Source organism: Camelus bactrianus, chromosome 15 (assembly GCF_048773025.1).
Source record: "Camelus bactrianus isolate YW-2024 breed Bactrian camel chromosome 15, ASM4877302v1, whole genome shotgun sequence".
Lineage (NCBI taxonomy): Eukaryota > Metazoa > Chordata > Mammalia > Artiodactyla > Camelidae > Camelus > Camelus bactrianus.
The window spans coordinates 36,095,989-36,122,313 of record NC_133553.1 but is presented as its reverse complement, the minus strand read 5'-3'; the positions used below and the strand labels follow the sequence as shown (position 1 = coordinate 36,122,313).

Sequence of the window (26,325 nt, the reverse complement as noted above, 5' to 3'; positions counted from 1 at the left end):
TCTGTAGGTTGTGTGTGTGTGCGTGTATTTTTAAAAAATCTTTGTTATTTTGTTCCACTAAATATACATGTGGCTATTATTCTGAATTTTACTTTTTTTATTAGTGAATTTAAATCTCTTTCCAAGTGTTTGTTGAGTAAATATAGTTCCTTTTTAAGACATTAAAATTTTTTCTTAATTCAATGGAGCTCATTTTTGTCCAACGTGGTAACAGTTTTACTGTTCATCTTCATGATGATTACACAGCCCACAGGCTGATGCACTAACACATTGCTAGCCTCTTCCCAACACCAACTTTGTACAATGCTTGAGAAAAGAGAAAGTTGATGAATCTGAGAAAGTAACAGCAAATATGTGGGAAATCCTGGGGAGACAGAGACTGGTTAGGTCCTGGTCTGGTGCAGAAGAGCAGCCCAGGGTAGAACAGCACAAGGAGCCGAGGCTCGCAGGTGGGCTGAGAAAAGCTTTTCGGTTGTGCTTGCTCTCTTCCACACATTACTCCACGTGCCACTTGCCAACAGCGTGGAGAGACTGAAACACAGCAGTGCCAGCCAAGAGCCATGCAGGCACAGCAGGGCAGGGGCCTAGCCGGGGTGGGAAGCAGAGAGCAACAGGCCCCAGAGCCCCCCAGCTGCTGAGGGTGGACGACGACTCAGGAAGACGGGCACTGGAAGAGAGCAGTGCCTGGAGAGCTAAGGGAGGTGTTCTGAGGAGCCAGGCCACTAGGTGGTGGTGGGAGCAGGCAGTGGCCAAGTGTTTCCAAGAGGAGAGTTCCCCTCATGGTCCAAACTCACCAGGAGGGGCACAAGTTGGTCCTGGGCTTGCTTTATCCCCCCCACCAAGTACATTATCCGTCAAAGAGCCAATATCCCCAGAGGAGTACGAGTCAACAGGGACAAATTAAGACATCTGAAAAGTGCAACCATCATGAAATAAACAAATCGAAGAATCTATGTGAAAAGAGTTAAAGGGATTCTTTCAACTTGTTTTCATAATACATATTCTCAGGAAGATGAGAGGGGAAAACCAAAGGAATGCTGACGTCCCCAGGGTAGCAGTATAAATGGGGAAGAAAAACAGTGTGAGGACTAAGCCAGCTAGTCGCTCTCACAGGGAAGGAAAGGTGAGGTTGATTCTGCAAAGGACATGAGGAAGCTGGAACTGGTAGCAGAAGAAGTGTGAAATTCTGGAAGCCAACAGAAGAACGAGCTTCAAGATGGAAGGAGAGACCAACTGTGTGAAGTGTGACAGAATGAGAAACCTGAGACTGACAGCTGTCCCCTGGATGCGGCAACACAGACCTTGACAACAGCACGTTCAGCAGACTGGCAGAGAAAAGCTTAAGGGCTTGGGTTCCAAACAGGACGGGAGGAGGCGAAGTGGAGACCCTGTGGGAAGAGGAGTGGGCCCTAGAGAACATGGAGAAGCAGGGTGGGCACGGGGAGGGGGGTGAGTGTGCACACGTTATTTATGCACAGTTTGGAAACACTGAGAACTTTCAAAAATTAGAGAAATGATACGTGCATTTGCAATATAACACACTTAGACAGGTAAATATGAATCCATGGTGATTGTAAGGAAAGGCCCACTTGCCTCTTTTATCTGATAACTAGTTGTAACACTCCACTCCAAAGATCACTCTGTCTAGTCTGTGGTTTCTTCCTCGGGGTTCTGGACACCCTTGTGGATCTAATGAGAGTTATGAACCCTCTGCCACGAAGAGGTACATAACCACATACACAAATTTTTCTCATGATATTTCAGGTAATCTCACAATCTTCTGAAGCCTAATACTAGATCCTTCTTAAATCCTAATTCATCCATCATGGCCCAGGATTCCGGTCTTATCTCTTAGTACCGCATATAACTAAGTGCCTCCTTTGAAAAGCTTTATTAGTTTTCTATCAACTCCCTCCCTATTCTTAACTATCTCTTCTGTTACTTCCAGACGTTCAGATCTCTGGTATTCTTTGTTAAAGGCAAGACCTTCACGTGATGAGCCAAGGTCTCTCCGGCCCTCTCTCAGGGCTACCTCTGCCCATGTTGTCTTTACTTCCACCAAAGCTACCAGTGAGGTGTGTGTTGGATACACTTCCTCACCTTTACCGACCCCACTGTTCTCAAAGCCACCACCTTCTCCCTGAAAAGGAGCGTGATGGTTGTGGTGGATCGAATAATGTCCCCTCAAATTCATTTCCAAACAGAGCCTCAGAATATGACCTTATTTAAAAACAGGGTCTTGGCAGAAAATATTAGTTAAGCTGGAGTCATACTAGATTAGGACGGGCTCAAAATCCCGTGATTAATCTCTTGCAAGAAAAGGCGGTAAGACACAGAGACACAGGGAAGGAGGAGAAGCAGGTGAAGAGGGAGGCAGGGATTAGCTGCCACAAGCCAAGGACGGCCAGGGCTCCTAGAGGCTGGACAGGGCAAGGAAGGAGTCTTCCTGGGCATTTTTATAGGGACGGCCCATGCAACACCTTGACTTTAAGACTTCTAGCTTCCAGAACTTGAAGAGAATAGATCTCTGTTGTTTGAAGACACCAAGTTTGTAGTAATTTGCTCTAGTGGCCCCAGGAAACAAATCTAGTCTGATGTGGAAAGACCAAGGCAACACTGAGAACATGGAGACAGACGTTCCCCAGGGGCACTTCCCTGGCTTTACTAAGCCTCTTCCAGTTTTGGCTGTCACATCACAGCCTGTCCCTGCTCAGATGGTGACGTCCAGCCCCCACTCACTGGTCAGATGTCACCCTTTCCTCATACATAGAGGTTTCTAATTCAAATCTCTCCAGCTTTTTCCTTTATGGGGTTTGGTTTTTGTGTCATGATTAAAAATGTCTTCTCTACCCCCAAGCTTATAAAAATATTCACCATACTTTCTTTTAAGTGCTTCCATGGTTCTACTTTTTCAGTAATAGTGACGATGACAATGATGATGGTGGCAGCTACACTGAAACAGCACTTGTATGTGCCAGGTTCCACGCCCTGCCCTTCATGTGCATAACTTCCATGACAATCCCTAATGCCATTCCTGTTTTATGAAATTGAAGAACGAAGTGGTTAGTAACTTGCCACAGATCATACAGCTAGTGATCGGCAAAGGGAACCTGTAAGCCCTGGCTGTCTAACCCAAGAATCTCTGCTCTTACCCATAGCATAATCCTGCTTCCCAAGGCATTTCAATTTAAGTACTTTATCCATTAGCATTTATTTTGGTCTAAGGTTTGAAGCAGAACTTTCATTTTGAGCCCCAAGTGCTTGGCCAACTATTTCAATACATATTGGATATTTTATTTTTATTCCACAGATTTAAAATGCCATCCTTATCATGAACTGAATTCTCATACTTACTTGAGTCTGTTTCTGAATCCTCTATCCTGTCCCATTTCATTCCTGTAGCAGATGTTAACTCTTTATATAATAAGGTTATTATTAGCTTTTTATCTTTACTATTTGTTACAAATATCCTATCACATATTTTTTTCATGAAATCATAAAAATTCCTTCAGGTTTTCTTTTCTTGCTTTAAAGTGCAGGAAATTTGGTAAGTACCCACTTGTATTCCTAATTGTTCTAGGAGACGAAAAAATATTTAGCATATATTCAGGCCATTTGGAATTCATTTGGTGTATCATAAAATAATCGAAGTATATATTCTGAGCCTGGATGTTTAGAGGGATCTCATTCTAATCAGTGTAAACAGTCCTGTAGTCCCTTACACGCTACCTAAACCAGTGCCACACCACCGACTCCCTGTAATGACTTTGGAATTCCTGACCCACATTAATTCATGTTGGTGATGTAGCACTTTTGTTTCATTCTCTTTCCTAAGCATTTTCTCACTTCCATCATGAACCATTCTTGAGAGACGCGGCAAGCAGAGTGTACTGAGAGGAACCACCACCAGCCCCTGAAGAGAGCTGACGAGTGCTCATGTGGAGGAGCAGTGATTTACTACAAACGCCAGAGAAGCTCCACAAAGAGAAAAGCGTGACCATCCTCCTCCCCAGCGCTACCCTTGAAGTCCTGGGCCAAGTCTCGCCAAAATCTTGGCTGAAAGCACAAGGCGTTGGCCCTTTGAATCCTGGAGGTCTCGATAGCAGGAAGGAATAGGATTGCCCCAGGTCCAGTTACACAAACTTCCAGGAGGGCTGGAGGCCAGGAATGAAGCCATTTCCCGCCTCCCTGGCTTGGCTAACTTCCTGCCCTCCTTGGAGCGCCCTAAACTTGCTCTGTTTCCTGGTCTGATAACCCTAACCCTTGGCTTCCCCAAACCTCAATTATTACAGAGGGGTAGGCGGTTTAACATTGTCTTTTTTCACTCTTTCAGCAGAAAAGAAAAAAAAAAATCTTGTCGTGTGGAGAAGGCATGCATGGGCTTTAGGTGAAAAAGGCCAGACTTCAGACTTGGCTTCACCACTTGTTAGCTGTGAAACGTCAGCTTTCTTAGTTCCCCGGCTGAGCCCCAGCCACTTCAGCAGTCAAATGGAGACGGTATCTGTTTTACAGATATATAATTTGTATAAAATAGACCCTTCCCCTCCGTTCTTTTCTCTCAGGTGATCTCAGCCACCACTTGCTCCAGGACTTCAATCCGCTTGGCAACCTGCCCCGCCGCACATCAACACCACCTCCCTCCTTCCCGAGCAGAAATCCACACAAAGAACAACGTCCATAGAAAAGAATACATCGTGTATGGTTCTATTTATACGACACTCTAGAGAAAGCAAAATTCAACTGTGGTGACAAAAATCCGAACGCAGTTGCCTGGTTGAGGGGAAAGGGTGGTGGTTCAATTGACTGGAAAGGTTCAAATGACTGGAACCTTCTGTGGTGATGAAAATGTTCCATCTCTGTTCTGGGAAGTGGTTACACAAGAATACATAATGGTCAAAACACATCAAACTCACACTTAAGATCTGTGCATTTTATTATACGTAACTTATACCCCAAGTTGAAAAAAAACCTTTGTTAGATACAGTTCACAGGCACGTTAATATGATGGGGAAATGTGCTTTTTAATATAAATCTTGCCACAGACTTCAAGGCATCACACACACACACAAGACAGGCATGCCTAAATGTGACTCCTGTCTTCAGTTCCTACTAGCTCCATGGCTGGCCAAGTTCTAGAACCTCTTTTGGTCTCATATTCATACACTGTAAAATGAGGAGTATTTGGTGCTCACCTCAAATACTGTAAGCCCTATAAAAGATAACCCATGTTAAATGCCAAGAACATAGTGTGCACTCAATATATGTTAATCCCCTTCCCTTCTTCCATTTATAAATAGCAAATGGGGTGTAATAACGCAATATATAGATTCTTTTCCCAAAATGATTACCAAGTTATTAAAGAAGAAGAAAGAAGAGGTGGAAGGGGAGTGGGAAGGGAGAGGGATAAGAACAAAAAAAGAAAAAGAAAAAAGTAAGAAAAGAGACAAGAAAAAAGAAAATAAAAAATAGAATTTATCTTGAAAAAGAAGCATAAATATATCCAAGGTGTTGTCAATAAAGATATTCATGGCATTATTAACATTAGTAGAAAACTAGAAAATTGAACAGGGACTAATTACACAGAAACATGAAAATCAGTTTTATGACAGATTAATAAAATATATATATAATCCAGACATGAATATAAAAATCTATTATAAAAAAGCATTCTTAAATTATACTAATCTATGCAATAGTCAAAATTAGGACAGAGAAAAGGCAGGAAAAAATAAAGGTAGTAAATTCATTCATTCTCTAATTACAAATAGTAAGAAAAACAAAAACAATAATTTATAGTTAATTTACCCCATGTCTGTATTAAAATGAGTATGAATTTTCATATTTACAAATACACACAATAGAAAAAAATTTAAATGGCAGTAATCACATCCATAATGAAGTAGAAAAAGAATAGATAAAAAGAGAATTTTAAAGCAAATTAAAATAGAATGAGGTCAGGTAGTGTCAAACATAAGAATATCAGAGTTTTTCTGACAGACACCTGTTGCCAAACTTTCAGAGTCAAATTAAGTAAAATTTTTTTAGCCAAGATAAAAATATTGCAGACAATCTATCAATTGTCTCAGTCCACGCTGACTAGTGGTAAGAAAACATGACGACAGTCACAAGTGTGCCACAAAGCTAAATATGACTGAGCCCGCATTGGCCATCAAGGCCTTCCTTCAGGGAGGACTTAACCGCTATGGGGCGATTCCACCCACACCTGCCAGACACTTCAGGACCCTTCTAGAGAGAGCTATTAACAGTGCCTGGTATAAACTCACGAATTATCTCACTGTGGCTAATTCTCCATCTTACTACCAGAAAGTTCTTTATTATAAGGTGCTAAAAATGATAACTTGACCTGAGCAAGTCACGGGTTATCCAGTCCTTATGTTCTCAGTAATATTTCCCCAAATCCAAATATAAAAATTAAGCAAACAGTCATAATTTCTGACACCTTTACAGCACTTGATGCTTACTAAGTGCGTGGTTAGTCTATAAGCAGTATTTTTCCTAACAGGAATGGTTCTTAGGGCTCCCGTGGTGACAGGGGTGCTGCAGGAGGGAAGTCCAAATGCCACACTTGATTGTTTCTAAAAGTACTGGACTTTTATAGATACTAATTTCAAACTTATTGAAATATTCATGCTCAGATGAAATCCTTTTGTACAAAAGGAGGTTTGTTTCATTATCTGAGTTTGAGGAACAAAAGAAAAGTTACAGGAAAAAAATTAAAATATTAGCTGCCCACGAATTTAAACTAAATCCTAATAATTTTCTCTAGGTAGGAAATGATTAAATTTTCACTTAAGTTCAGAATGATATAAGTTAAATACTCTGCTTAAGCAGATACAAGACTAGAATATTTTCAATGAGAATAAGAACATGATTTTGCTAAGTGAAAACTTATGCTTAGATTTGCTGGAAAGAGTGAGAAACTGAATGTGATCACTAAAATATGTTTGGAAAACCTATTTAAGATAAAAATTAAATGAAAGCATCTCCATTTATGCTGGGAGAAATTTGTTTATTTGCTTGTTCCTTAACTTTTTCTCCTTTTCTGAAAAATGCTCATGTCTACGCTTTCAGAACTGAGGCTGGATAAACTGGAAAAAAATATACTCTGATGCTACAAGATCATTCTTTACATTCATTAAGCTTCACTTCTTTTTTACTTCTTCATTAAAACCTTAAGAAAAACACATTTTTACTTCAAAATTGTTAAATTATATTCATTGAGAATTGCCTAGAATTCTCAGGAATAAATGTCATTAATTTGAGTTCCTTTACTGTTTCTTAGGGAAGGCTCCTAGAAGATTTTTAAGCATATGTTCTTATAATGTCCTTATAATTCCAATGAATTTGATTTGGTAGACAGCATGCCAAGTCAACAACTGAAAGTCTTATCTTTAGAATCAACTAACTATACTCAGGTTATTTTTGCCTGAGTATCTCCCTGATATTTACAACTGTGCCTACCAATATATTAACTCTACATGTCACCTCTCTCCCCATTTGTTTACAGATACTTATACACAGTAGTATTATTCTAAACATTTGCAAGAAATTTTTTCATCCTGAGAGAGAATAAGACATCTGGGGTGGGTGGCAGGGGTGGTAAAATTATTATTATTATTTTTTTAACATTTTTTACTGATTTATAATCATTTTACAATGTTTTGTCAAATGAGGGGTAGTAAAATTCTCCAATACATTTCCAGCTATTGGATGTGCAGGAGATTGGAACGATCGAGGCTGAACTTATTTCATTCTGAATCATCATCTTCAGTAAAGCAACTGTTTCATTTGTGTCTTGTCTTTCTTTTGGAATAAGTGCCTCTCAGACATGAGTTAGCAAGATGATTCGGTATACCTGATATACTCGTCTAAGTCAACTAAAATCAGCAACATCTTGATGACTTCATAACTCTTTATGATGTAGAGGTAACAGCTTTTCAAAACAGCCTGTGAACAGTTATCTTCTTTTGTATTATTAATTTCATCAAAAATAAGGGGGGAAGATGGATACACACATTCTGGAGTGAGACATAACTTACGATAGCACAAGTCTATCCCACAGAGCTGTGGTGACAATTAACCTAGCTAACATGTGTCAACTGCTCAGCACAGTATCTGGCACATAGCAAGCCCTCACTAAATGTTAGTTATTATTTGAACTGTTCTATGTGTCTTGGGAAGCACAAGAGAATAAAAGAGATAAAACAGAAATGTCTCCTTCCTTCAGTGCCTCTGTACTAGACCCAACCAAAGTCTACCTCTGATGGAAGGACAGGAGCCCAGACCCCACCCTTAGGAGTCCTTATATAAACCCAACTCCTGCAGGTACCAAGCATAAAAGGATGATCAGGATTTCCTCAGGATACCAAGAGCCAGCCTGGTTAGCCAACTGTTACTAATCTTTAGCAGATATGAAGGATTGCTATGGGTCAAAATATAGATTTAGAAGGGAAACCCCACTCACATCAGAAAGAAAAGATCAGCTAGAAAGTGGAGACAGATGACAGAAGACTAATGGGATGGGACTGACCGAGTAAGCCAACCCTAACACAACGTAGGAGGAGCTGAGGCGGCGGCAGCAGCCCCAGCAGCACAGGAAGCAGATGGACGGCCTGGAGCATCACCTGTTCCGGTCTCATCAGGCAGGACCTTTCTGGTCCATGTGCAGCTTACTCAGCCTCACCTCCAGGACTCCTCTAAGGTCCCCTCTTGCTCTGACAGTTTGTATTTCTAAAGAAGGCTGGAGTGAGTGAGGGGTGCTGGATTTGAGTGTTTTATGCATATTTTCTTCAATGTGAAAGGAAAAAAAAAGAATTTATTTCAAGTGTAAAATGGAATATACTACAAATGGAAATTATTTACATTCTCCTTGAGATTTTAGAACAGGCTACATGAGGCTTTCTTTGTAAAGAAGGGTCTTCTAAAAAATGACAGTTGAGGTAAACAAGAGGCAGGCAGTTTGGAATCTCTGTCTTTCCTCAGTGGTTCGGCAACATACTGAGGTCTGTTCAGAGCCTCATCAGTGCCCTTTGCCAAGGGGCTAAGTGCAGAAGAGAAAGAACTGTCACAGTGGTGAGCAGGACAAGTACTGGACTGCCAGGGCACTGTGCAAACAGATTTGCCAGGGTTCCTATCCGCTCTAGGATGCAAAATGCTGCTGCGCCTCCATTCACGTTTTAACATTCACATTTTAGCTGATCTTTAGTTTATAAAATTCAAGTCCCTTCTCTCTATAATGGATGGTCAATGTACAACAGTTAGAAAGGACACACACACACACACACACACAAAATCCAGAAAAATAAAAGGAATTGAAGGGATCAACAAACATAGCTCCTGTAAGTAGATATATGGTTCCACTGGAGGCCACCGATCTTTAAGTGAATTGCCCAGAACCTGAGCTTTAAAGCAACTTAGACAATTATACAACTGGATATGCAAGAACATGCATAAAGGTCAAGGGCTGGGGCTGAAAACACACGCCTAGACGGGGTAAATTTTGAAACAGCTGGAGTACACATATAATAAGTTATAATAGTAGTGAGGTATTATCATATGTTAGATGTTATTTCTGTTTTTTCATAATCCCAAATTCACCACTGCAAATAAAGTATTACATTTTTGAGCCCCCTGACATTGTATAAGCTCCTGTTTCATACATTCTCTTCAACCACAGTTAAACCCACAAGGTCTTTGTACTTAATCCTATTGAATGACAAAAATAGAGGGAAGTCTCCCATGGTTTCTGAAAAGATATAGTACTTTTGTACTGTGTTAAGAGTCAATCAGGCCGAACTTCATCTCAAGATGAAGGCTATCTCATTAAACAGTGCAAAGGAAATGTTAGTCTTCACTCTGTATCATTCAAGCAATCTGAAAGTATGCAGTAAATGATTGTTCAATGACTGAATAAAGGAGTATGGGATTTAATCCAGCTATTACATTGAGAATCAAACTAATAAACAACATGAGCATCTTTCTATTTAGTTTCTGCAAGCTTACTACACATGTGTAAGTCATATATCAGATTTTCATAACTGAGTCACAGTAATATTCAGTCTGTGATTACATAAACACATTTGATATTGGAATGCCAGAATTAATATGCAATTAAAAATATTTGACTCTTTTTATATATTACATGTGTTTAACAAAATTTTCCTGTGTATAATCAAGGAAACAATTTATATCATATAATCAAGTATTAGTATCAACTCAAACTGAAATAACAAAATATGAATATCCTACCTGAACATCTTTGTATTTGTCTCGTAAGTCCAAGAGCCGATGATAAGCTTTAATGGCTTCTGAAAATTCGCCAATGTCAGTGCTAGTGAGAAGGTAGTTTTCCCAGATCTGCCAATGTTCATAGTTGCACTTAAGGGCCTCTTGTAAAGTTCTAAATGCTTTTACTCTATTGAAGGTCAAATTTGAAAGAAAACAATAATGAACAATCATGGTTAAACAAACAATAGCTAAATGTGTAAAATGCTAATGTGGACTTTCTGTCAGTCCTTAATCATTCACGTTAGTAAATAGAATCAGAAGTCCATACAACCCCAAACCACCTCAAAGTTCCCTAACAGGAAATGGTAAACAAAAACGGGGAGAAATGAAACAAGAACAGGGAGATATGAATGAAAACCAACTGGAAACTCGGGAATTAAAAGAGACCAACAAACAAACCAAAAAATCTCAACAGGTGACAAAAACTAGATTACACGCAGTCAAAGAGAGTATGATGAACTGGAAGACAAGAGTGAGAAATTCACACAAAATTCAGATTAAAAAAAAAAAAGAGTAGTCAAGAGACAGAGGAAAGAATGAGAAGTAAAGTTCAAACACACATTTGATAGACATTCCAGAGTAAACAAATGCAGAAAATGGCAGAACGCTACGTTTGAAAGAGATAATAGATGAGCATTTTCCAGAACTGAATGAACATCTAAATTCTATGATCAAAAGTATATTTTGTGTACCAAGCATTATGTGAAACCTAGACACATTATATGAAATTGCAGAACATAAAGGTTATTCTAAAACCTACGAAAGAATGACAATTAGAGAACAGCACATATTTCATTAGCAGCAAAAGATGGCAGGGGACAACATAATACTACCTTTGAAGTGTTAAGGGAGATAACTGGCAGATAACTGGCAAATTTTATAATCAACAAAATTTACAGTAAAATCTTGTTTATCTATTCTACATTTTAAAATCCCAGTCTGTCCCTTCCCACTCCCTGCCCCCTTGGCAACCACAAGTTTGTATTCTATGTCTATGAGTCTGTTTCTGTTCTGTATTTATGTTTTGTTTATTTTAGATTCCACATATGAGTGATCTCATATGGTATTTTTCTTTCTCTTTCTGGCTTACTTCACTTAGAGTGACATTCTCCAGGAACAACCATGTTGCTGCAAATGGTGTTATGTTGTCGGTTTTTATGGCTGAATAGTATTCCATTGTATAAATATATCCTATCTTCTTTATCCAGTCATCTATTGATGGACATTTAGGCTGTTTCCATGTCTTGGCTATTGTAAATAGTGCTGCTATGAACATTGGGGTGCAGGTGTCATCCTGAAGTAGGGTTCCTTCTGGATATATGCCCAGGAGTGGGATTCCTGGGTCATATACTAAGTCTATTCCTAGCCTTTTGAGGAATCTCCATACTGTTTTCCATAGCAAAAAAAAAAAAAAAAAGTGACAATGAATATATATATATGTTCATATATAACTGAAAAATTGTGCTGTACACTGGAATTTGACACAACATTGCAAAATGACTATAACTCAATAAAAATGTAAACAAAAACAAAAACAAAATTTACCACTCAAGAGTAAATGCAAAATCAAAATATTTAAGATGTACGAAGACTAGGAAAGTTTACCACCTACTGACCCTAACTTAAAGGAACTATTAAAAGATCTCCTATTGCAAAAATAAAAGGGACTTCAAAGAGAAGAAAAGAGATACAAAAAATGATCAATAGTGAGAACAGAAATTGATGAAGTGTGTCAGTAAATTTAAATAATTATTGACAACAAAAAATATTATGAGTTGTGTTTTAAAAAGGTAAAACTAAAAGTATACAGACCATATTCCCTGCAATTAAATAAGAAATCAGTAGTAAGTAGACAGTTTAAAAAATACGTTTGCAAATTTAAAAATGCACTCCTGAAAAAAAAAAGAAAAATGCACAGTCGGGGAGCAGGGGAGAAACTCATTAAAAAGTACAAAATATTTAGAATTTAATGAAAGCACCATATATCACCATCTGCAGGATACAGGTGAAACAGTATTTAGAGAGAAATTTATGATTTTACATGTATTGATTATACTATATGAAGGATGGAAAATAAATGAGTTAAAACATTCAACTTAATTTGGTAGAAGAAAACCAAATAAACCTAGAAAAGAAAAAAAGACTAGAGATATGAAATAAACATATAAAGAAAGAATAGAAAGGATCAAGAAAACCAAAAGACAGACAAATGTCTAACTAAATTCCATTTAGAATTTATAAAAATGGCACAAATAAGATTAGTAATTTTTTAAAAATCCTAAGAGAATATCATGAACATATAAAACGAGCTAAAAACCAGAAAAGTCAAATAAATCAATAAAAATTAAAACCAGGCTAGGCAGATAAGGTTTACCAAGCCATCACAGAATCCTTGCCTTATCCAAGCCACTTAAGAAAATAGAAAAGACTATTAAAAACTTGATAGTGACAAGGATATCAATATAACTTCAAGTAGCCTATTCTCAAAGTTAAACATCTCAGCCATCAAAAAGATTCTTAATGCTTTACTCTACTGGTTGGACAAACACTATAGCCCCCTTATAGATCATAAATGTTTGACTGGACAATTATAGTAACCTCTTTCAAAGGTATGCTATCAATCTTCCTTTCTAGTAGCCATTTTGAATTTGCTAACTTCAGACTACAAGGTATATCTCCCTTTCCCTGCTGAGCCTCAGTGTTTCATCAAGACCCTTCTTCTCTACTGACTTCCAGGCAAATTTTAGAGGGGCTGGTGAGGGTTCTTCTGGCTGACATAGGCCATTGCTCTGAGAGTCACCCCCTTAAGCACTTAAAATAAGTGTGCCTGTATCATCAGTAACTTTCCCCACAAGTCACTGAGCACACAAGTCATTTACTCAATCTCTAATACACCTACAGTACCAATCAAAACAACTTCACAATTAAGTCCTTTCAGTCTTTTCATAACAGCCAACTGACTGCAGTTTAGGTTTTTTACTCTCCACGTTAAACAATTTACCTAAAGTTGTCATGGAGTGTACCGATTCCTTTATCCTTTGGCCCACCCTCGTTTATAGTTATAAATGAAAGTACCCCTGCTTTAACACTTTCTCAAATTCAGCCGTAGTTGCTTCTATGGGATTTTTTTCCCTTCTTTTTTCCTTTCTCTACCCCACTCCCTATGTCCACTTCACATGTGACAGCAACTGCCCTCGACAGTGGTGGACTGAGGGTCCCCAGGTCTCCCATCCCTACAGGAGTGAGGAGGAAGTTATCCCATCTGAAAGGAACTCAGCAGGCAGAGATCCATGCTGGGAGGATTACCCTTTTTCTGTATGTCCTCCCATCCTCCAATCACAATTTCCTGGCCAAAAAATTTTTGCAATAAAATTCTTTTTCAGAAAGTATGACTTCTTTATAAGGAGCTTCAATTCTGGATTCACTTATCAAGCCCACAACACTAGTGATACTGCACCATGACAGTTATACAGGAAGATGGAAAATCTTCCCTAGGGACTGGTAGGGACATGATGCCTAAAGAAATCAGACAAAACAGCAAAAAAAAAGCTGTTCAGTGAAGAACCTGGTGATAGCAGAGCGGGAGACAAGATAGTTTAAAGGGTCATTTTAAGCCACAGATAGATTCTTTTGAGAGGAGCAGTAATAACTGCCCCTGAAGTAAAATCTCATGAGTCAAAAATGAGCTATGTCCGGAGCAGCAAAGAAAGCAAAGAGTAAAAAGGCAAAAATAAAGAATGATTTACCTCTGACTTTATAACCCCACTTTTACACAAAAACCTATTCATGGAGCTTCAGGAAGATTAAAAAAAAGCGTCAAAAAGAAGTTGGGGAACAATGTACAAGAACTACTGAGAGAAAGCGACTAGAATTCTTCAGATTAATGGGCTGGAGGACAATGCAGAGTATCAAGTGCCTTGCTACATACAAAATCATCAGGGTTACAAGAAAACCCAATGAGTTCATTCCACAAGTATGTCAGGGATTTCCCCTGCCTTTCGATTTAAACCAAAAAGGTCTCTACTGAGTTTTAACACAATCAGTCCTAATCACGAACACAACATTATTTTCCAAAGAGAGTGACAGAACAAACAGTGCTTTATTTATATAGAATGTCATCCAAGAGGAACAGAAGCATTTCATGATCTCGACGTAATGTGGATTTAATATCTTTAAAAATACTTGTGAATCCACAAAGAATAATTAAATTAAGTTTGAAAATAAAGCCAAATAAAAATGGAAATATAACCATCCTTTAATTCATTTCTTTAAAATTGAAGCAACAGCCATCCTTCCCTTTCCTTAGCTTTCTGTGGCCGGTCAATAAGCCCAGTTGGTTGTCCCCTTAATAAACTGGCATCCATCTGCCCCTTCTTCTTCCAGTCTCGTTATCTCCTGCCTGGATTGTTACAACAGCTGTCTCCTAACTGGTTTCCCAGCCTCCAGTTTCCTCTCTCGTCTGCCACCAAATAAATCTTCCTAAAAAGCTTCTTTCTTTATGAAGTTACCCTACTGAAATCTCTGGCTTCCTATTACCAGCAGCATAGTCTCAACTAGTTAGTCAGATGATCAGAACACGCTGCCATTTGACCCCAACCGACCTTTCCAACCTCATCTCTCCCGGTGAATCTCACCAGAGTCTCAAGCTGGACTGTTCTACTTCCTGCCTCCTGAAGTGTGGCATTCGTGCCTGTCACTCTGCACTTGGTCCCCACTCCTCTTGCTGAAAGACTTTCCTCTCTCCCCTCTACCCATTCTTCAAACTTTAGCTTGAATCCAGCCTTCTCTCAGAAGCATTTCTGACCGAGCATCATACACCTTCTCTCTTCTGAGATCCTCACAGGACTACATGAGTGGCTCAGAATAAGGGTTCGACGAATATCACCTGCTACTATCATAGCCCTCTCTGTATTTCTCACTTGACATTTACTACATACCACTTAAATTGTTAGTCAATTTTTCAGAATAATATGGTATAATATCTTATTTTCTAAACCAATACACCCTGAAGACATTGGTTCATTCTCATATTTCTCAGTAATGTCCAGTGCATGGTAAGCAATCAATAATAAGAATTTATCAGTTGAGCTGACTGGCTAAAGGCATGCTTGCTTTTATCATGCAATGAAATTTAGGATACAAAACTTCACTCTCAAAGATTACAAATAATATTTCTTATTTTATTACATATTAAATGTTTTCAAGAAATAAACTACATTTAGAATTCAGATGGCTATATTAAGTCATTCTAACTCAAAGATATGGGCAGGCGAGGGAAAAAGATAAAGCATAAGGCACAATGTTTCAGTGTTCAGTTGAAGAAAATCTCATTCATTTATTTTGGAAGCAAAGTTCTTCATATTTTTCTGAGGTACTTACTTTTGTTTTAATCGGATATAGGAAGTTGATAAATTGTTCCAAGCTTCAGCATTCTGAAATGATAGAGAACCCATTTATAGATTGTTCTCATTTAGGGATAATAATTGTTACAACCAAAAACATAATATATTTTCCTAGTCTAAGATGTGCTCTTTACAATCACGATTTTCAAAAAAGTATGTTTAAAAGTATATGAGAAAATTAAATAAACTTAACATTTATAATTTAGAACAAAAACAAAACAACAAAATGATATAACTATTATATCATAACTTGGAATTTAGTTAAGATTTTATTTCCAAATTTAGAGTTAACAAAACAGCTGGACAATTTACAATGTAATATATACAATGTACAGATTTATTACAAATTCAAAGCATGAGTTTCTATCCTAAAAGGCTTTCCTTTTTTACCGTCATCTTTCATCAGATAGGAGAATAAAGGAGTATGTGTTTTCCAGTGTTATGCCTAAGTATTTCATCAATCAAACATATTTTTCTACCTATTCTTCTATGTAGTGACAGAAATAAATTAAAACCTCTGTATAAATGTTGAGTCTCAAAAGAAAGATATAAATTATGTATGTTCCTCTTTGTTCCACCTTTTATAAAATATAGAGTATATAGTTCTCAAATACCATACATATGATTTTAAAATTAAACAGCAATGGACCCCTGCTTACAGACAGCACAGTTAGTACCAGGCTAGCTATATCACCATAAAAAGTTACAAACGGAACAAAAGTTAGGCAACAACTGTTTTTGAGAAGCTGGACAACGGGAAGCACAGGATTGTGAGCCTTGAGAGAAGGGCTGTTGAGATGTCTCGTCAAGCAACCTACATGTTTATCAGGAGGCACAGAATGGCAGAAACCAAACACAGCATTGCAAGTCTTAATGAGACGAAGGGAAAAAGATCAGCGATTAGGGCTTCAATTTGCAGGACAAAATATCAGGGATGAGAAATTTTGCAGAGAATAAGCTCAGGAATCTCAATAAGCATCTCCCTGAGTCCCTGGCTGATTAGTAAGCTGTACATGTACAGGGCAAAACTTCTTACGGCCAGGCGGAGAACAACGACCAGAGAGCTGTGAGCTGAATGGAGAGTCTAGAGGTCACACAGTACTGGCAGTTATTCAAGTTCCAACCAACCAGAGTGGATAATTCTCACTGATCACCTATGGGATTAAGTTCAGACCTCAAAAGGTTATACTTTAAGGGAAGGGTGACTGCAACTCTAGAATAAGGACAACTCCAGACCCATCCTAAGCTTAAAATCAAGCTGATCCACAAATGAATTAACCAAATATCAAAATAAAACTCTACCTTCCTCAAGGGAAGACAACAAAACTGAAAAACTCAACAACATAGCATCCACAAGTGTAGGATATAATAATTAAAAAAAAAATTGGTAGACAGGCAAACAAGCAGGAAAATTCACGCACAATCAAAGTAAAAATTGGTTAATAGAAACAGAGAGAAATTAAAGAGATGTTGGAATAACCACACAAAAACTTCAAAACAGTTGTTATAAATTTAATCAAAGATTTGAAGAAAACATGAAGATAATAAGGGAACAATGAGCAATCTTAAAAGAAACATGGAAACTGTAACAAGAACCAAATAAAAATCCTTGAACTGAAAAAATACATTACCTGAAATGATGTTTAGGTTTTTTTAAATTGAGATGTAATTGATATATAGTACTGTGTTAGTTTTAGGTGTACTACGTAATGATTTGATGTATCTGTATGTGGTGAAGTGACTACCACAATAAGTTTACTGAATATCCACCACCACACAGAGTCTGATTAAGTCTGAACAGGCTTAACAGCAGATCTGACACAAGTGTAAGAGCTAAAACAATAGAACTCTCAGAGGAAAAGATAAGGTAATCTTCATAACCTTGGATTTGGAAATAGATTCTTCAATATGAAACCAAAAGCACAAGCAACAACAGAAAAAATAGATAAGCTGGACCTTATAAAAATTAAAAACTTTTGTACCTCAAAACACACTCTCAAGAAAGTGAAAAACGACTTACAGAATGAAAGAAAATATCTGCAAATCATATGTCTGATATAGGACTTGTATCAAGGATATAAAAAGAATTTTTACAATTCAAACATAAAAAGACAAATAACCCAAATGGGCAAAGGATGTCAATAAACATTCCTCCAAAGATGACATAAAATGACCAATAAGCACATGAAAAGATGCTCCACATCACTAGCCATCAAGGAAATTCAAATTGAAGCCACAATGAGATATACCACCTACTAGGATGGCTATAATCAAGAAGATAATAACAAGTGTTGACAAAGATGTTGAGAAATTGGAACTTTCACACATTGTTAGCGGGAATGTAAAACGGTGCTTTAGAAAACAGTCTGGCAGTTTCTCAAAATTTTGAACACAGAACTAACATATGACCCAGTTAACTCTACTACTAGGTATATACCCAAGAGAAATAGAGACATATGTCCACACAAAAACTTGTAAATGATTGTTCAAAGAACATAATTCATAATAGCCAAAAAGTGGAAACAATCCAAATGCCCATCAAATGATGAATGGATTGATAACATGTGATATGCCCATATAATGGAATATTATTGGAAGAAAATATTGATACATGCAACAACATGGAGGAACCATGAAAAAATTAAGAAGTCAGTTACAAAAGACCACATATTGTATGATTCCATTTACAGAAAATGTCCAGAATAGGCAAATCTATAGAGACATAATGTACATCAGTGGTTACCTGGGGCTGGGGGTCAGGGGTCAGGGTGGAAGGGGTTTGGGAGAAATGAGAAGTGACTGCTAATGGGTATAAGAACTTTTTTTTTATGATAATAAAAACATTCTAAAATTGATTATGGTGATGGTTGTACAATTCTGAATATACTAAAAAAAATCGATGGATTGTACAGTTTAAATGGTATGTAAATTATTTACCACCTCAGTAAAGCTGTTAAATATTTAAAGACTGTAAACTAGAAGAACTTTCTAAAAATGCAGTTAACAGAGGCAGTACATATTAGTGAACAGCAAAGTATATGTGACATTTTGCTATATATACTTCAGCAAAGTATATTGTTAGCTAAAAAACTGTTTTATCAAAATTATTTTCTAAGCAAAACCATTAATAACTTAGCTACTATAAGAAGAAATTAATTTCTAGATTTATAAATCAAATACCTTAAGGTGTGACCATCTATCGATGTATACTTTCCTCCAAAACTAAAGGAACTGGTATTTATTTTCTTGGACATAGAATAATAGAAAGTTTGCCTCTGTTTTGCTTTCTTTTCTCTCTCTCTCTCTTTATTGTGATAAGAACGTTTAACATGAGATTGACTTCTTTATAAATTTTTAGGTGCACGATATAGTATTGTTAACTGTAGGCACCATGTTGTACAGCAAATCTCTAGAACTCATCCATCTTGCATAACTGAAATTACATACTCGTAGAAATTGCTGTTCTGAACTACAGTACAACTCAAATAACTCAGAGACTATCAAAGAGCTGTAATGTGGAAAGAAGATCAAACAAACTTACGTCAGGTTCTAGAGTCACACAACGCTGAAACGCCCTCGCTGAACCTCCATAGTCTTCCAAGGCCAAATAGGCACAGCCAAGAGAAAACCACACTCCAAGCTGCAGAGACCAAAAGAAAAAGGCATTCAAACACAAAGGGCATTTATAGGCTGGAATCTGAAAATCATTTAAGAGACTATCAACCAACACACCTCTATAATAAGAATGCAAGAAAAAAATCAAAAAACAAAAACTCATTAGTACAATGTAGAAACTTGAAATGTTCTTTATATAAAAATGCTGTATTGTTTTAAAAAAAAAGAATGCAGAGTTATATAACAAATATTCTACATTTTATATTAGTTCTCACATAGGAAACTTAGCAATGGAGATGGCATTTTTCCATATAATTTTCAAAGCTAATGTAACACTGAAAACATGTACAATATCACTGCACATCTTTTGCTGAGAAAGACCATTCTTTGTGTTGAACAACTCCGGGAAAGCAACGGAGAGCTCTGTTGATAAATCTTGATATTATAAATGGGGGATTCATCTAACATTTTTACTGGTTATCAACTATGTAAAAAGTATACAAAGTATCAGCAAGTTCATAGCTGATGAATGTATTACAGACTTGAGAAGAAAAATGTTTGCTTCCATCTTCAAGTTAGACCACAAGTCCTTATGCAGTTTAACCAAGAGTCAAACTGCCCTAGCACATATCTGCTTAGGCGTGTCTGAAAAAATTTAGAAGTAGGCTCAGAATCTGGACTACCAGTCATTCAAAGGGGAAAGCCTGACTTAAGTCAGTAAGATTTGTAAACACAGAAATTCAGAAAACAGGTAAATTAGGAAGTGGCTATTGAAATTCAGAAGAATTCTTTACACCACCAGGTTTCCTTGAAATTCAATAGACTCTATCAAAAGGAAGATAAAACCGATAAAAATTCAATGAAATTAGTCAGAAATGCAGCCATTACAGCTTTGCTTTCCTTTCAGATTTAGTCAGTAAGGCCAGCAGCAGAATGCAGTCCACTTTCTTACTTTCTTTGACTCCCGGGACAAAGGCAGTGAGCCAACAGATAGATTTGGTTGAGCCCTTTAGAGTGAGAAAGAAGTGAGGTGCTCTGTTATCTTGTCCAGAGCCTTCCACAGAGGCAAGCAGGGGGCTGCCCTTACTGCCCCACCATTCCTGTAAAGCTTGTTCTATATGGATAATTGAGGCCTGAAAGTTCTTGAAGTAGGTAAAGATTTTTAGACGATAATTAGAGATAAGGCTTAGAAGGTAAACATCTTTGGGCAATTTAACACTTTGCCTTGAATTCACAAGAGGCTATAATAACTGCTCTCAGGAACCTCTGTGGAGAAGAGGTTTGATTAGGGGGATAGGCAATGGCTGAAAACGGGGTGGGTGCTTTGGTGGGAGCTGGGAGAAGAAGGGGTGCTAGGTTGAAATTAAGTTAGAAGTTCACTTCTCTGAATCAAGGGGCTCTAGCAACTTAAAAATTAGTTCATTACACTTAGCTTTTGTCTGGTTATTTATAGAATCAAATGAAAAGAGTTTCAATGCACAAAATCACACTCACCAAATGTGATTCATTCTGAGAGGGCCTAAAATCAGATGCTAGCTTATATAACAATACATGAAACAAGCTGTCTTACTTCTTTTTTTTTTAAGTGCTTTGTTTTATTTATTATTGTATTATTTAATAATCTTATTTTGGTAGGGGGAAGTAACTAGGTCTATTTATTTTAAGAGGAGGTACTGGGGATTGAACCCAGGACCTCATGTATGCTAAGCAAGCACTCTACCACTTGAGCTATACCCTCCCCTCTAAGGTATCTTACTTCTAACCAAGTTGAGAGTTTCAAAATTTGTGTATTATATTTCACCATTTATAAGGCGCACTTTTTTTTCACCATTCAACATCTCTGAAATAGATGCATCTTAATAACCAATAGTTTGTCACAGTTTTATTGGCAGCACTTTATTTTCTGTACAAGGTGGCACATAAAATAAATGTGCCTCTTACAATTGACAGCATCTTATACCCAATGAATTATGGCAGCGAGTTTACTTGGAATGAGGGATACTTCATTCTGGGACTAACTTAAGAAAAATGAGAATTGTCTGCAAAGTTCTCAAAATGCATGTGCCTTGCATGCTTCCTGCATCAGCAAAGAACAAACTTCCCACAAAACTATTTCACGTGTGTTGTTATTAAAAAAGTGAGTGTAAATTCAAGATATAAAGAACTTTATTTTTCAATCCACCTGAAAAGACGTAGGTTACAAATGTCTGAAATTAGCAATTATCTTACAGCTCTAAAACAAGTTGGCGATGAGATTACTATTTAAGTTTTTTAAACAAGCCAATGTTATATAACCAAGGTCTTAAAACTTAAATAAATTTAACAAGAATCAGGCAGATGTTAATTTACTATATAGTATTATGGTTCTCTTCTTTTTACTCTTGCTCATTTGTGTAGTTGTTTTAATAGTGTTTATCTGAAAAAAATTCTAAGATCATTAACTGCTGTTAGGTTTTCATCTACAGATAACATGTAATTATGATGGGAGATGACTTCTACACACATCCTAGTCTTTGAAATCATGAAATGGCTTTAAAAAAAAAACAGCTCTAGATCTTATAATTGCTGGTGGATGACCCACTAAACCATCAATAATACATTCATACAATAATACTCAGTTGAGGTCCTTGGAATTTCGGGGACTAAGGAGAATATTTGGTATACATGTTTTCTTGTTTTCATTTTAAACTATTACTTAACCTATATTACCAACACTGACTGGCACCTTGATTTATAATGGTCATGGTTTTAAGAACAGCACATCATAAAAGAAAAAATTCAAAAGAAATTTAAAAAAAAAAAGAACCAAAACACTTCTCACATGATTTCCCCCAATTGAAGTTGTACATGGTTGGGTACCAAAGGTCTCTATCTTCTAGCCCAATGCTAGCAGACATAAACAGAATGCTAGCCTCATGACATTTTCTAGTAGCCACATTGAAAAAGTAAAAAGAAATGGATGAAATTAATTTTAGTAACATATTTGACTCTACATATCCAAAATATCATTTCAACATGTTATCAACATACAAAATTATTGAGATAGTTTACATTCTTTTCTTTTTTTCCATACAAAGTCTTTGAAACTTGATATATATCTGACACTTACAGCACATCTCAGTTTGGACCAGCCACATTTCAAGTGCTCAACTGTCCCACGTGGCCCGTGGCCACCGGACGGGGCCGCATAGTTCTACACTATTTCTCCTAAACACTGACATAGACCCTAGCATACTTGCAACCCTCCTTTCCTTCTCCATTAAAAAAACTAGCTCCTCTGGCCGAGCCTCCCTCAGGCTCCCATGTCTCACACAATACAGTCACCCCCGTTCCTCCTCATGCAATAGCAGCCAGGATGCTCAGCACTCAATGGGCACCTGCTCTGTGTGCCAAGCACTGATAAGGTGAGCTTTCCACACACTACCTCATCTGTTCCTCACAACAGCCTTACAAGGTAGTAAATATTACCCTCATTAAAGATGTGACCCTGCACCACTGAGTCAGCCAGCGACAGAGGCAAGGTTCAAGGCCCAGTCAGCATGACTCCAGAGCCCGGGTCCTCCCCATGTGGCCACACTGCCGCCCAGTCCGTCCTTCTGCCCACACACAGCCATGATTTATGGCAGTGCCATCCCTGTCGCCAGTAAAGGGTGGGGGCAGGGGAGTCCAGGGAACATGTGCGGAGAAAACCCAGGAGAACAATTTTTGAATAACTAGGGCATTAGCTACTCCCCGCACCCAACTCTCCTGATTAGGCAAGGGCACAAGATGAAGCAGAAGAATGGACGGCCACATTTAGCTGGAGGAGAGAGCTGAAGGCAAACTTGCCACCAAGGGACTGGGAGGAGTGGAGGGAGACAGTCCTCTGGTAGGGAGGCTCTGGTTGAGGTGTCTGTGGAGCGTATTTCCAGGGCAAACCAAAGGCAGGCCAGTCGCAGGCAGGGCAGGGGTCTTGAGAAGCTGACAGCCAGCTTCTTTCTCTGAGGGAACCAAGACAACACAGAAGCAGGCCGGCTACTTACTTTGAATGTGATGATACAGGTACTTAAAAAAAGGTTTAAAATTATTTTAAAAATAATTATCAAAAAGCCAGAATGGTTGAGAACATGACCTCTCTCTGAATTTCTCTCACAAAGTCCCTAGAGAAACAGTGGAATAGAGGGGAAAGAGAGGTGACTGGGATTCAAGAAGCTCAGAGGACCTGTGTGACTTGGCCATGTCACTTAACCTCGGGGTCTCCGCTTCCCAGTTGTTAAACGGGGGTGGATTAAGCAAAAACACCAAGGCTCCTTCAGATCCCAGACTGAGAACCTGGAGGTGACATGGTTGAAAGATACATCAGTGCCATCTAGTGGCAAAACAAGTACACTGATGATGCAAATAAAATACTTAGAATCAGTAGGTTTGAGGAACCAGGAGGAAATCGATTCAATTAGAGGCCTTAGAAATCAACTGAAAAGAGACTGAGAAAAAAAATGAGACCTAGAAAGGAAATGATATGCCTAAAGCCACAAAACGGTTCCTGGTTCCTGGTGTGCAATAAAGAGAGCGACTGTGACACTTATTTAAACCTCAACAATCAAACATGAAAATGAATATATGTATAAATGGATGACTGGGACATTATATATACCAGAAACTGACTCACTGTAACTGATTATACTTCAATTAAAAAAATTTTCAATAACCCAATAATCAAAATAGAAATTGAACAGTTTGCTCTTCCGAGGTCCACCAGAAAACGGGCATGGGTTACTTTCACGACTGCACAGTTAAGTTTTACAGGGAGGGGTACTTGAAGCACATCTGCCGTAGTTGTTATTCGCTTATGTACTACAATTTCCTTCCTTAAACTGTGGGCCTCCTACTCAAATTTCCCTCCCCCTCATGGTTTCTGTAGAATGAATGAATAATCAGTGGCTTCATCCTTTTTCACTAATTTTCCTATAGGACTGACTGAATTTTTCTGATGTCCCATATAATAAAGTGTCAAATGTTACACTCGAATCCTGAAGCCAAGCTATTGTCTCCATTTTCTCTTTTCCACATCCCTGACTCATTCCCACAACCCCAAATGCAGATAAGTCGTTGAATGTGGCTTCATTAAACAGGAAATGACTGAAGCCAAATCCAAGAAAGATATCAACATTGTTTGGTAGTAGCTTTTCCTAAACTGACACTCAGTTTTCATATTTAAAAAAATATATACACCACCAACTCTTTTGTTATCAAATTTCTCATTTGCCAAATACTAAGTTCTCTTCCCCAAGGAAACGCAAGTCTTAACATGTCAGCTTCTCTCACTCTCTCAAAGTTCCCTCTATTTCAGTGTCTTCCTTTAAACTAAATTTCAACAAATAGGAACAATTAAATTTCATACACACTTTTTTCTTTTACTAAATAGGCTATTAATTGTTTAGTTCCCTCCTCTAATTCCTGTCCTAGATTTGGATACCACTGATTCTTGTGCTTGCTCTCTTTCCAGACAATTGACAATACGAGGTAACACAGGTGTTCACGGATCATCTGCAGGAGACTCTCCTGTTAGATACACCTCCCTATTTTTTGGCCATGAATGGGGTAACAGTGATTTTCTACCACACTACAACGGCAGGATAGAAATTTCTACGACAGCTGAGAACTTCCTACGGGCCAGGAAATACGCTAGACACTTTATACACTTTGGCTCTGATTTTCCCAGCAGCAAATTGAGGCAGGGATGATAACTCCACTTTACCAAAGAGGAAGCTGAAGTGATTTACTTTGGGATTTTACCAGGATGCAGAGGCAGGTCTATGGCAGCCAAGCTTTGCCCCCAACTCCCTCTGCCCCAGCTACAGCCCAGATGTTATCGTGGGGCTCGTATTTCTTGGCAGTGATGCAAGTCAGACCTTCAGAGTTTCATTTTTTATTGCTTACCAATATGAGAGAGGAAGAACAAAAAGGAAAGAATCTCTTTTTTCTCTACATATTATTCACATATGTTCATCCTATCTCTTCACTGGAATGTAAGCTCCAATCTCCCTGAATCTCTCCACCACAATAACACAAGGACACAAAAGAAACTCTGTCCGTTTCAAATAAAAACATTTTTTTTCTTTCAAAAGTTGAAAGGAAAGAGAAAGTTAACCCCTACAAATCAAGGAAGAGCACAAGCTCTCAGGATAATGAACAATTCTAGCAGAGTATTACACCACAGAAGTCTGGTCTTACATGCAGCATAGCTGGAAAGGGCTGCCTTGCTTCCTCCCAAACTCCCTGGTCTTGCAGAGACTCCCTCACCGTCACGTGCTGGAATGTCCCAAAACATCAAAGTTATAACTTCATTTTGCTCCTGATCAGAAAGCCCTGCTGGTTCTTTATTAAAGGCAGAAAAACCTTCAAACCTCCCAGTCTTGTATTCAAGGCTTTCCATAACTTCTACCTGGATCTCAGCCACATGGCCAGTCCCTCCTAACATCAGACAACATCCTCCAGAGGCAAAACAGCAGAGGTTAAGAGTAGATGCTATAGAACTAGAAAGCCCACGTTCACACAGCAGCTCCACCCATCACATAAGCTGTGGGGTCTGGTGTAAATTAATTATCCCTCTGTTTCCTCATCTGTGAAATGAGGGGACAAAATGGTAAATACCTCAGGGATTGTGTTGAGGATTCAAAAGATATGAAAAATGCTTAGAATAGTACCGGGCACCTAGTAAATCCTCAATGTTAGCTGCTAGTATTATTATTATAACTGAATGTAAAAATAAAAAATCAAAAGCTACAGTTACCAAGAAATCTTTGCTCGCTACATTTTTTGCATCTGCTAGTCTCCTTTCCTGAAACACGTTTTCTTAATTTTTGCCTCCTATTCAATTCCCAAGTGTTTCTCCTAGTTCATAACGTCTCCATCAGGCCTTCCCACATCCCAGTCCCAGCGCCATCACTAGGCCCCCAAAGCCTGGTGTCTGCTGACTCTACCCCCAGTCACAGGCAGTTATTCTGCCTCTTCTCTCCAT

The 26,325-nt window shown here is 38.2% G+C and overlaps 1 protein-coding gene across 3 annotated transcripts in view; it reads right to left on the bottom strand.

Annotated features, from left to right (window-relative positions):
• Positions 1 to 26,325, bottom strand: part of TTC27 (tetratricopeptide repeat domain 27) — a 144,014-nt gene that overhangs the window by 15,873 nt on the left and 101,816 nt on the right. For all 3 annotated transcript variants that reach the window (XM_010967622.3, XM_010967623.3, XM_045504787.2), the window contains exons 14-16: positions 19,252 to 19,350; positions 15,688 to 15,740; positions 10,270 to 10,435 (exon numbers count right to left, since the gene is read on the bottom strand). In XM_010967622.3, the coding sequence (XP_010965924.2) occupies positions 10,270 to 10,435; positions 15,688 to 15,740; positions 19,252 to 19,350 (318 nt within the window). The remainder of the gene's footprint in view (positions 1 to 10,269; positions 10,436 to 15,687; positions 15,741 to 19,251; positions 19,351 to 26,325) is intronic.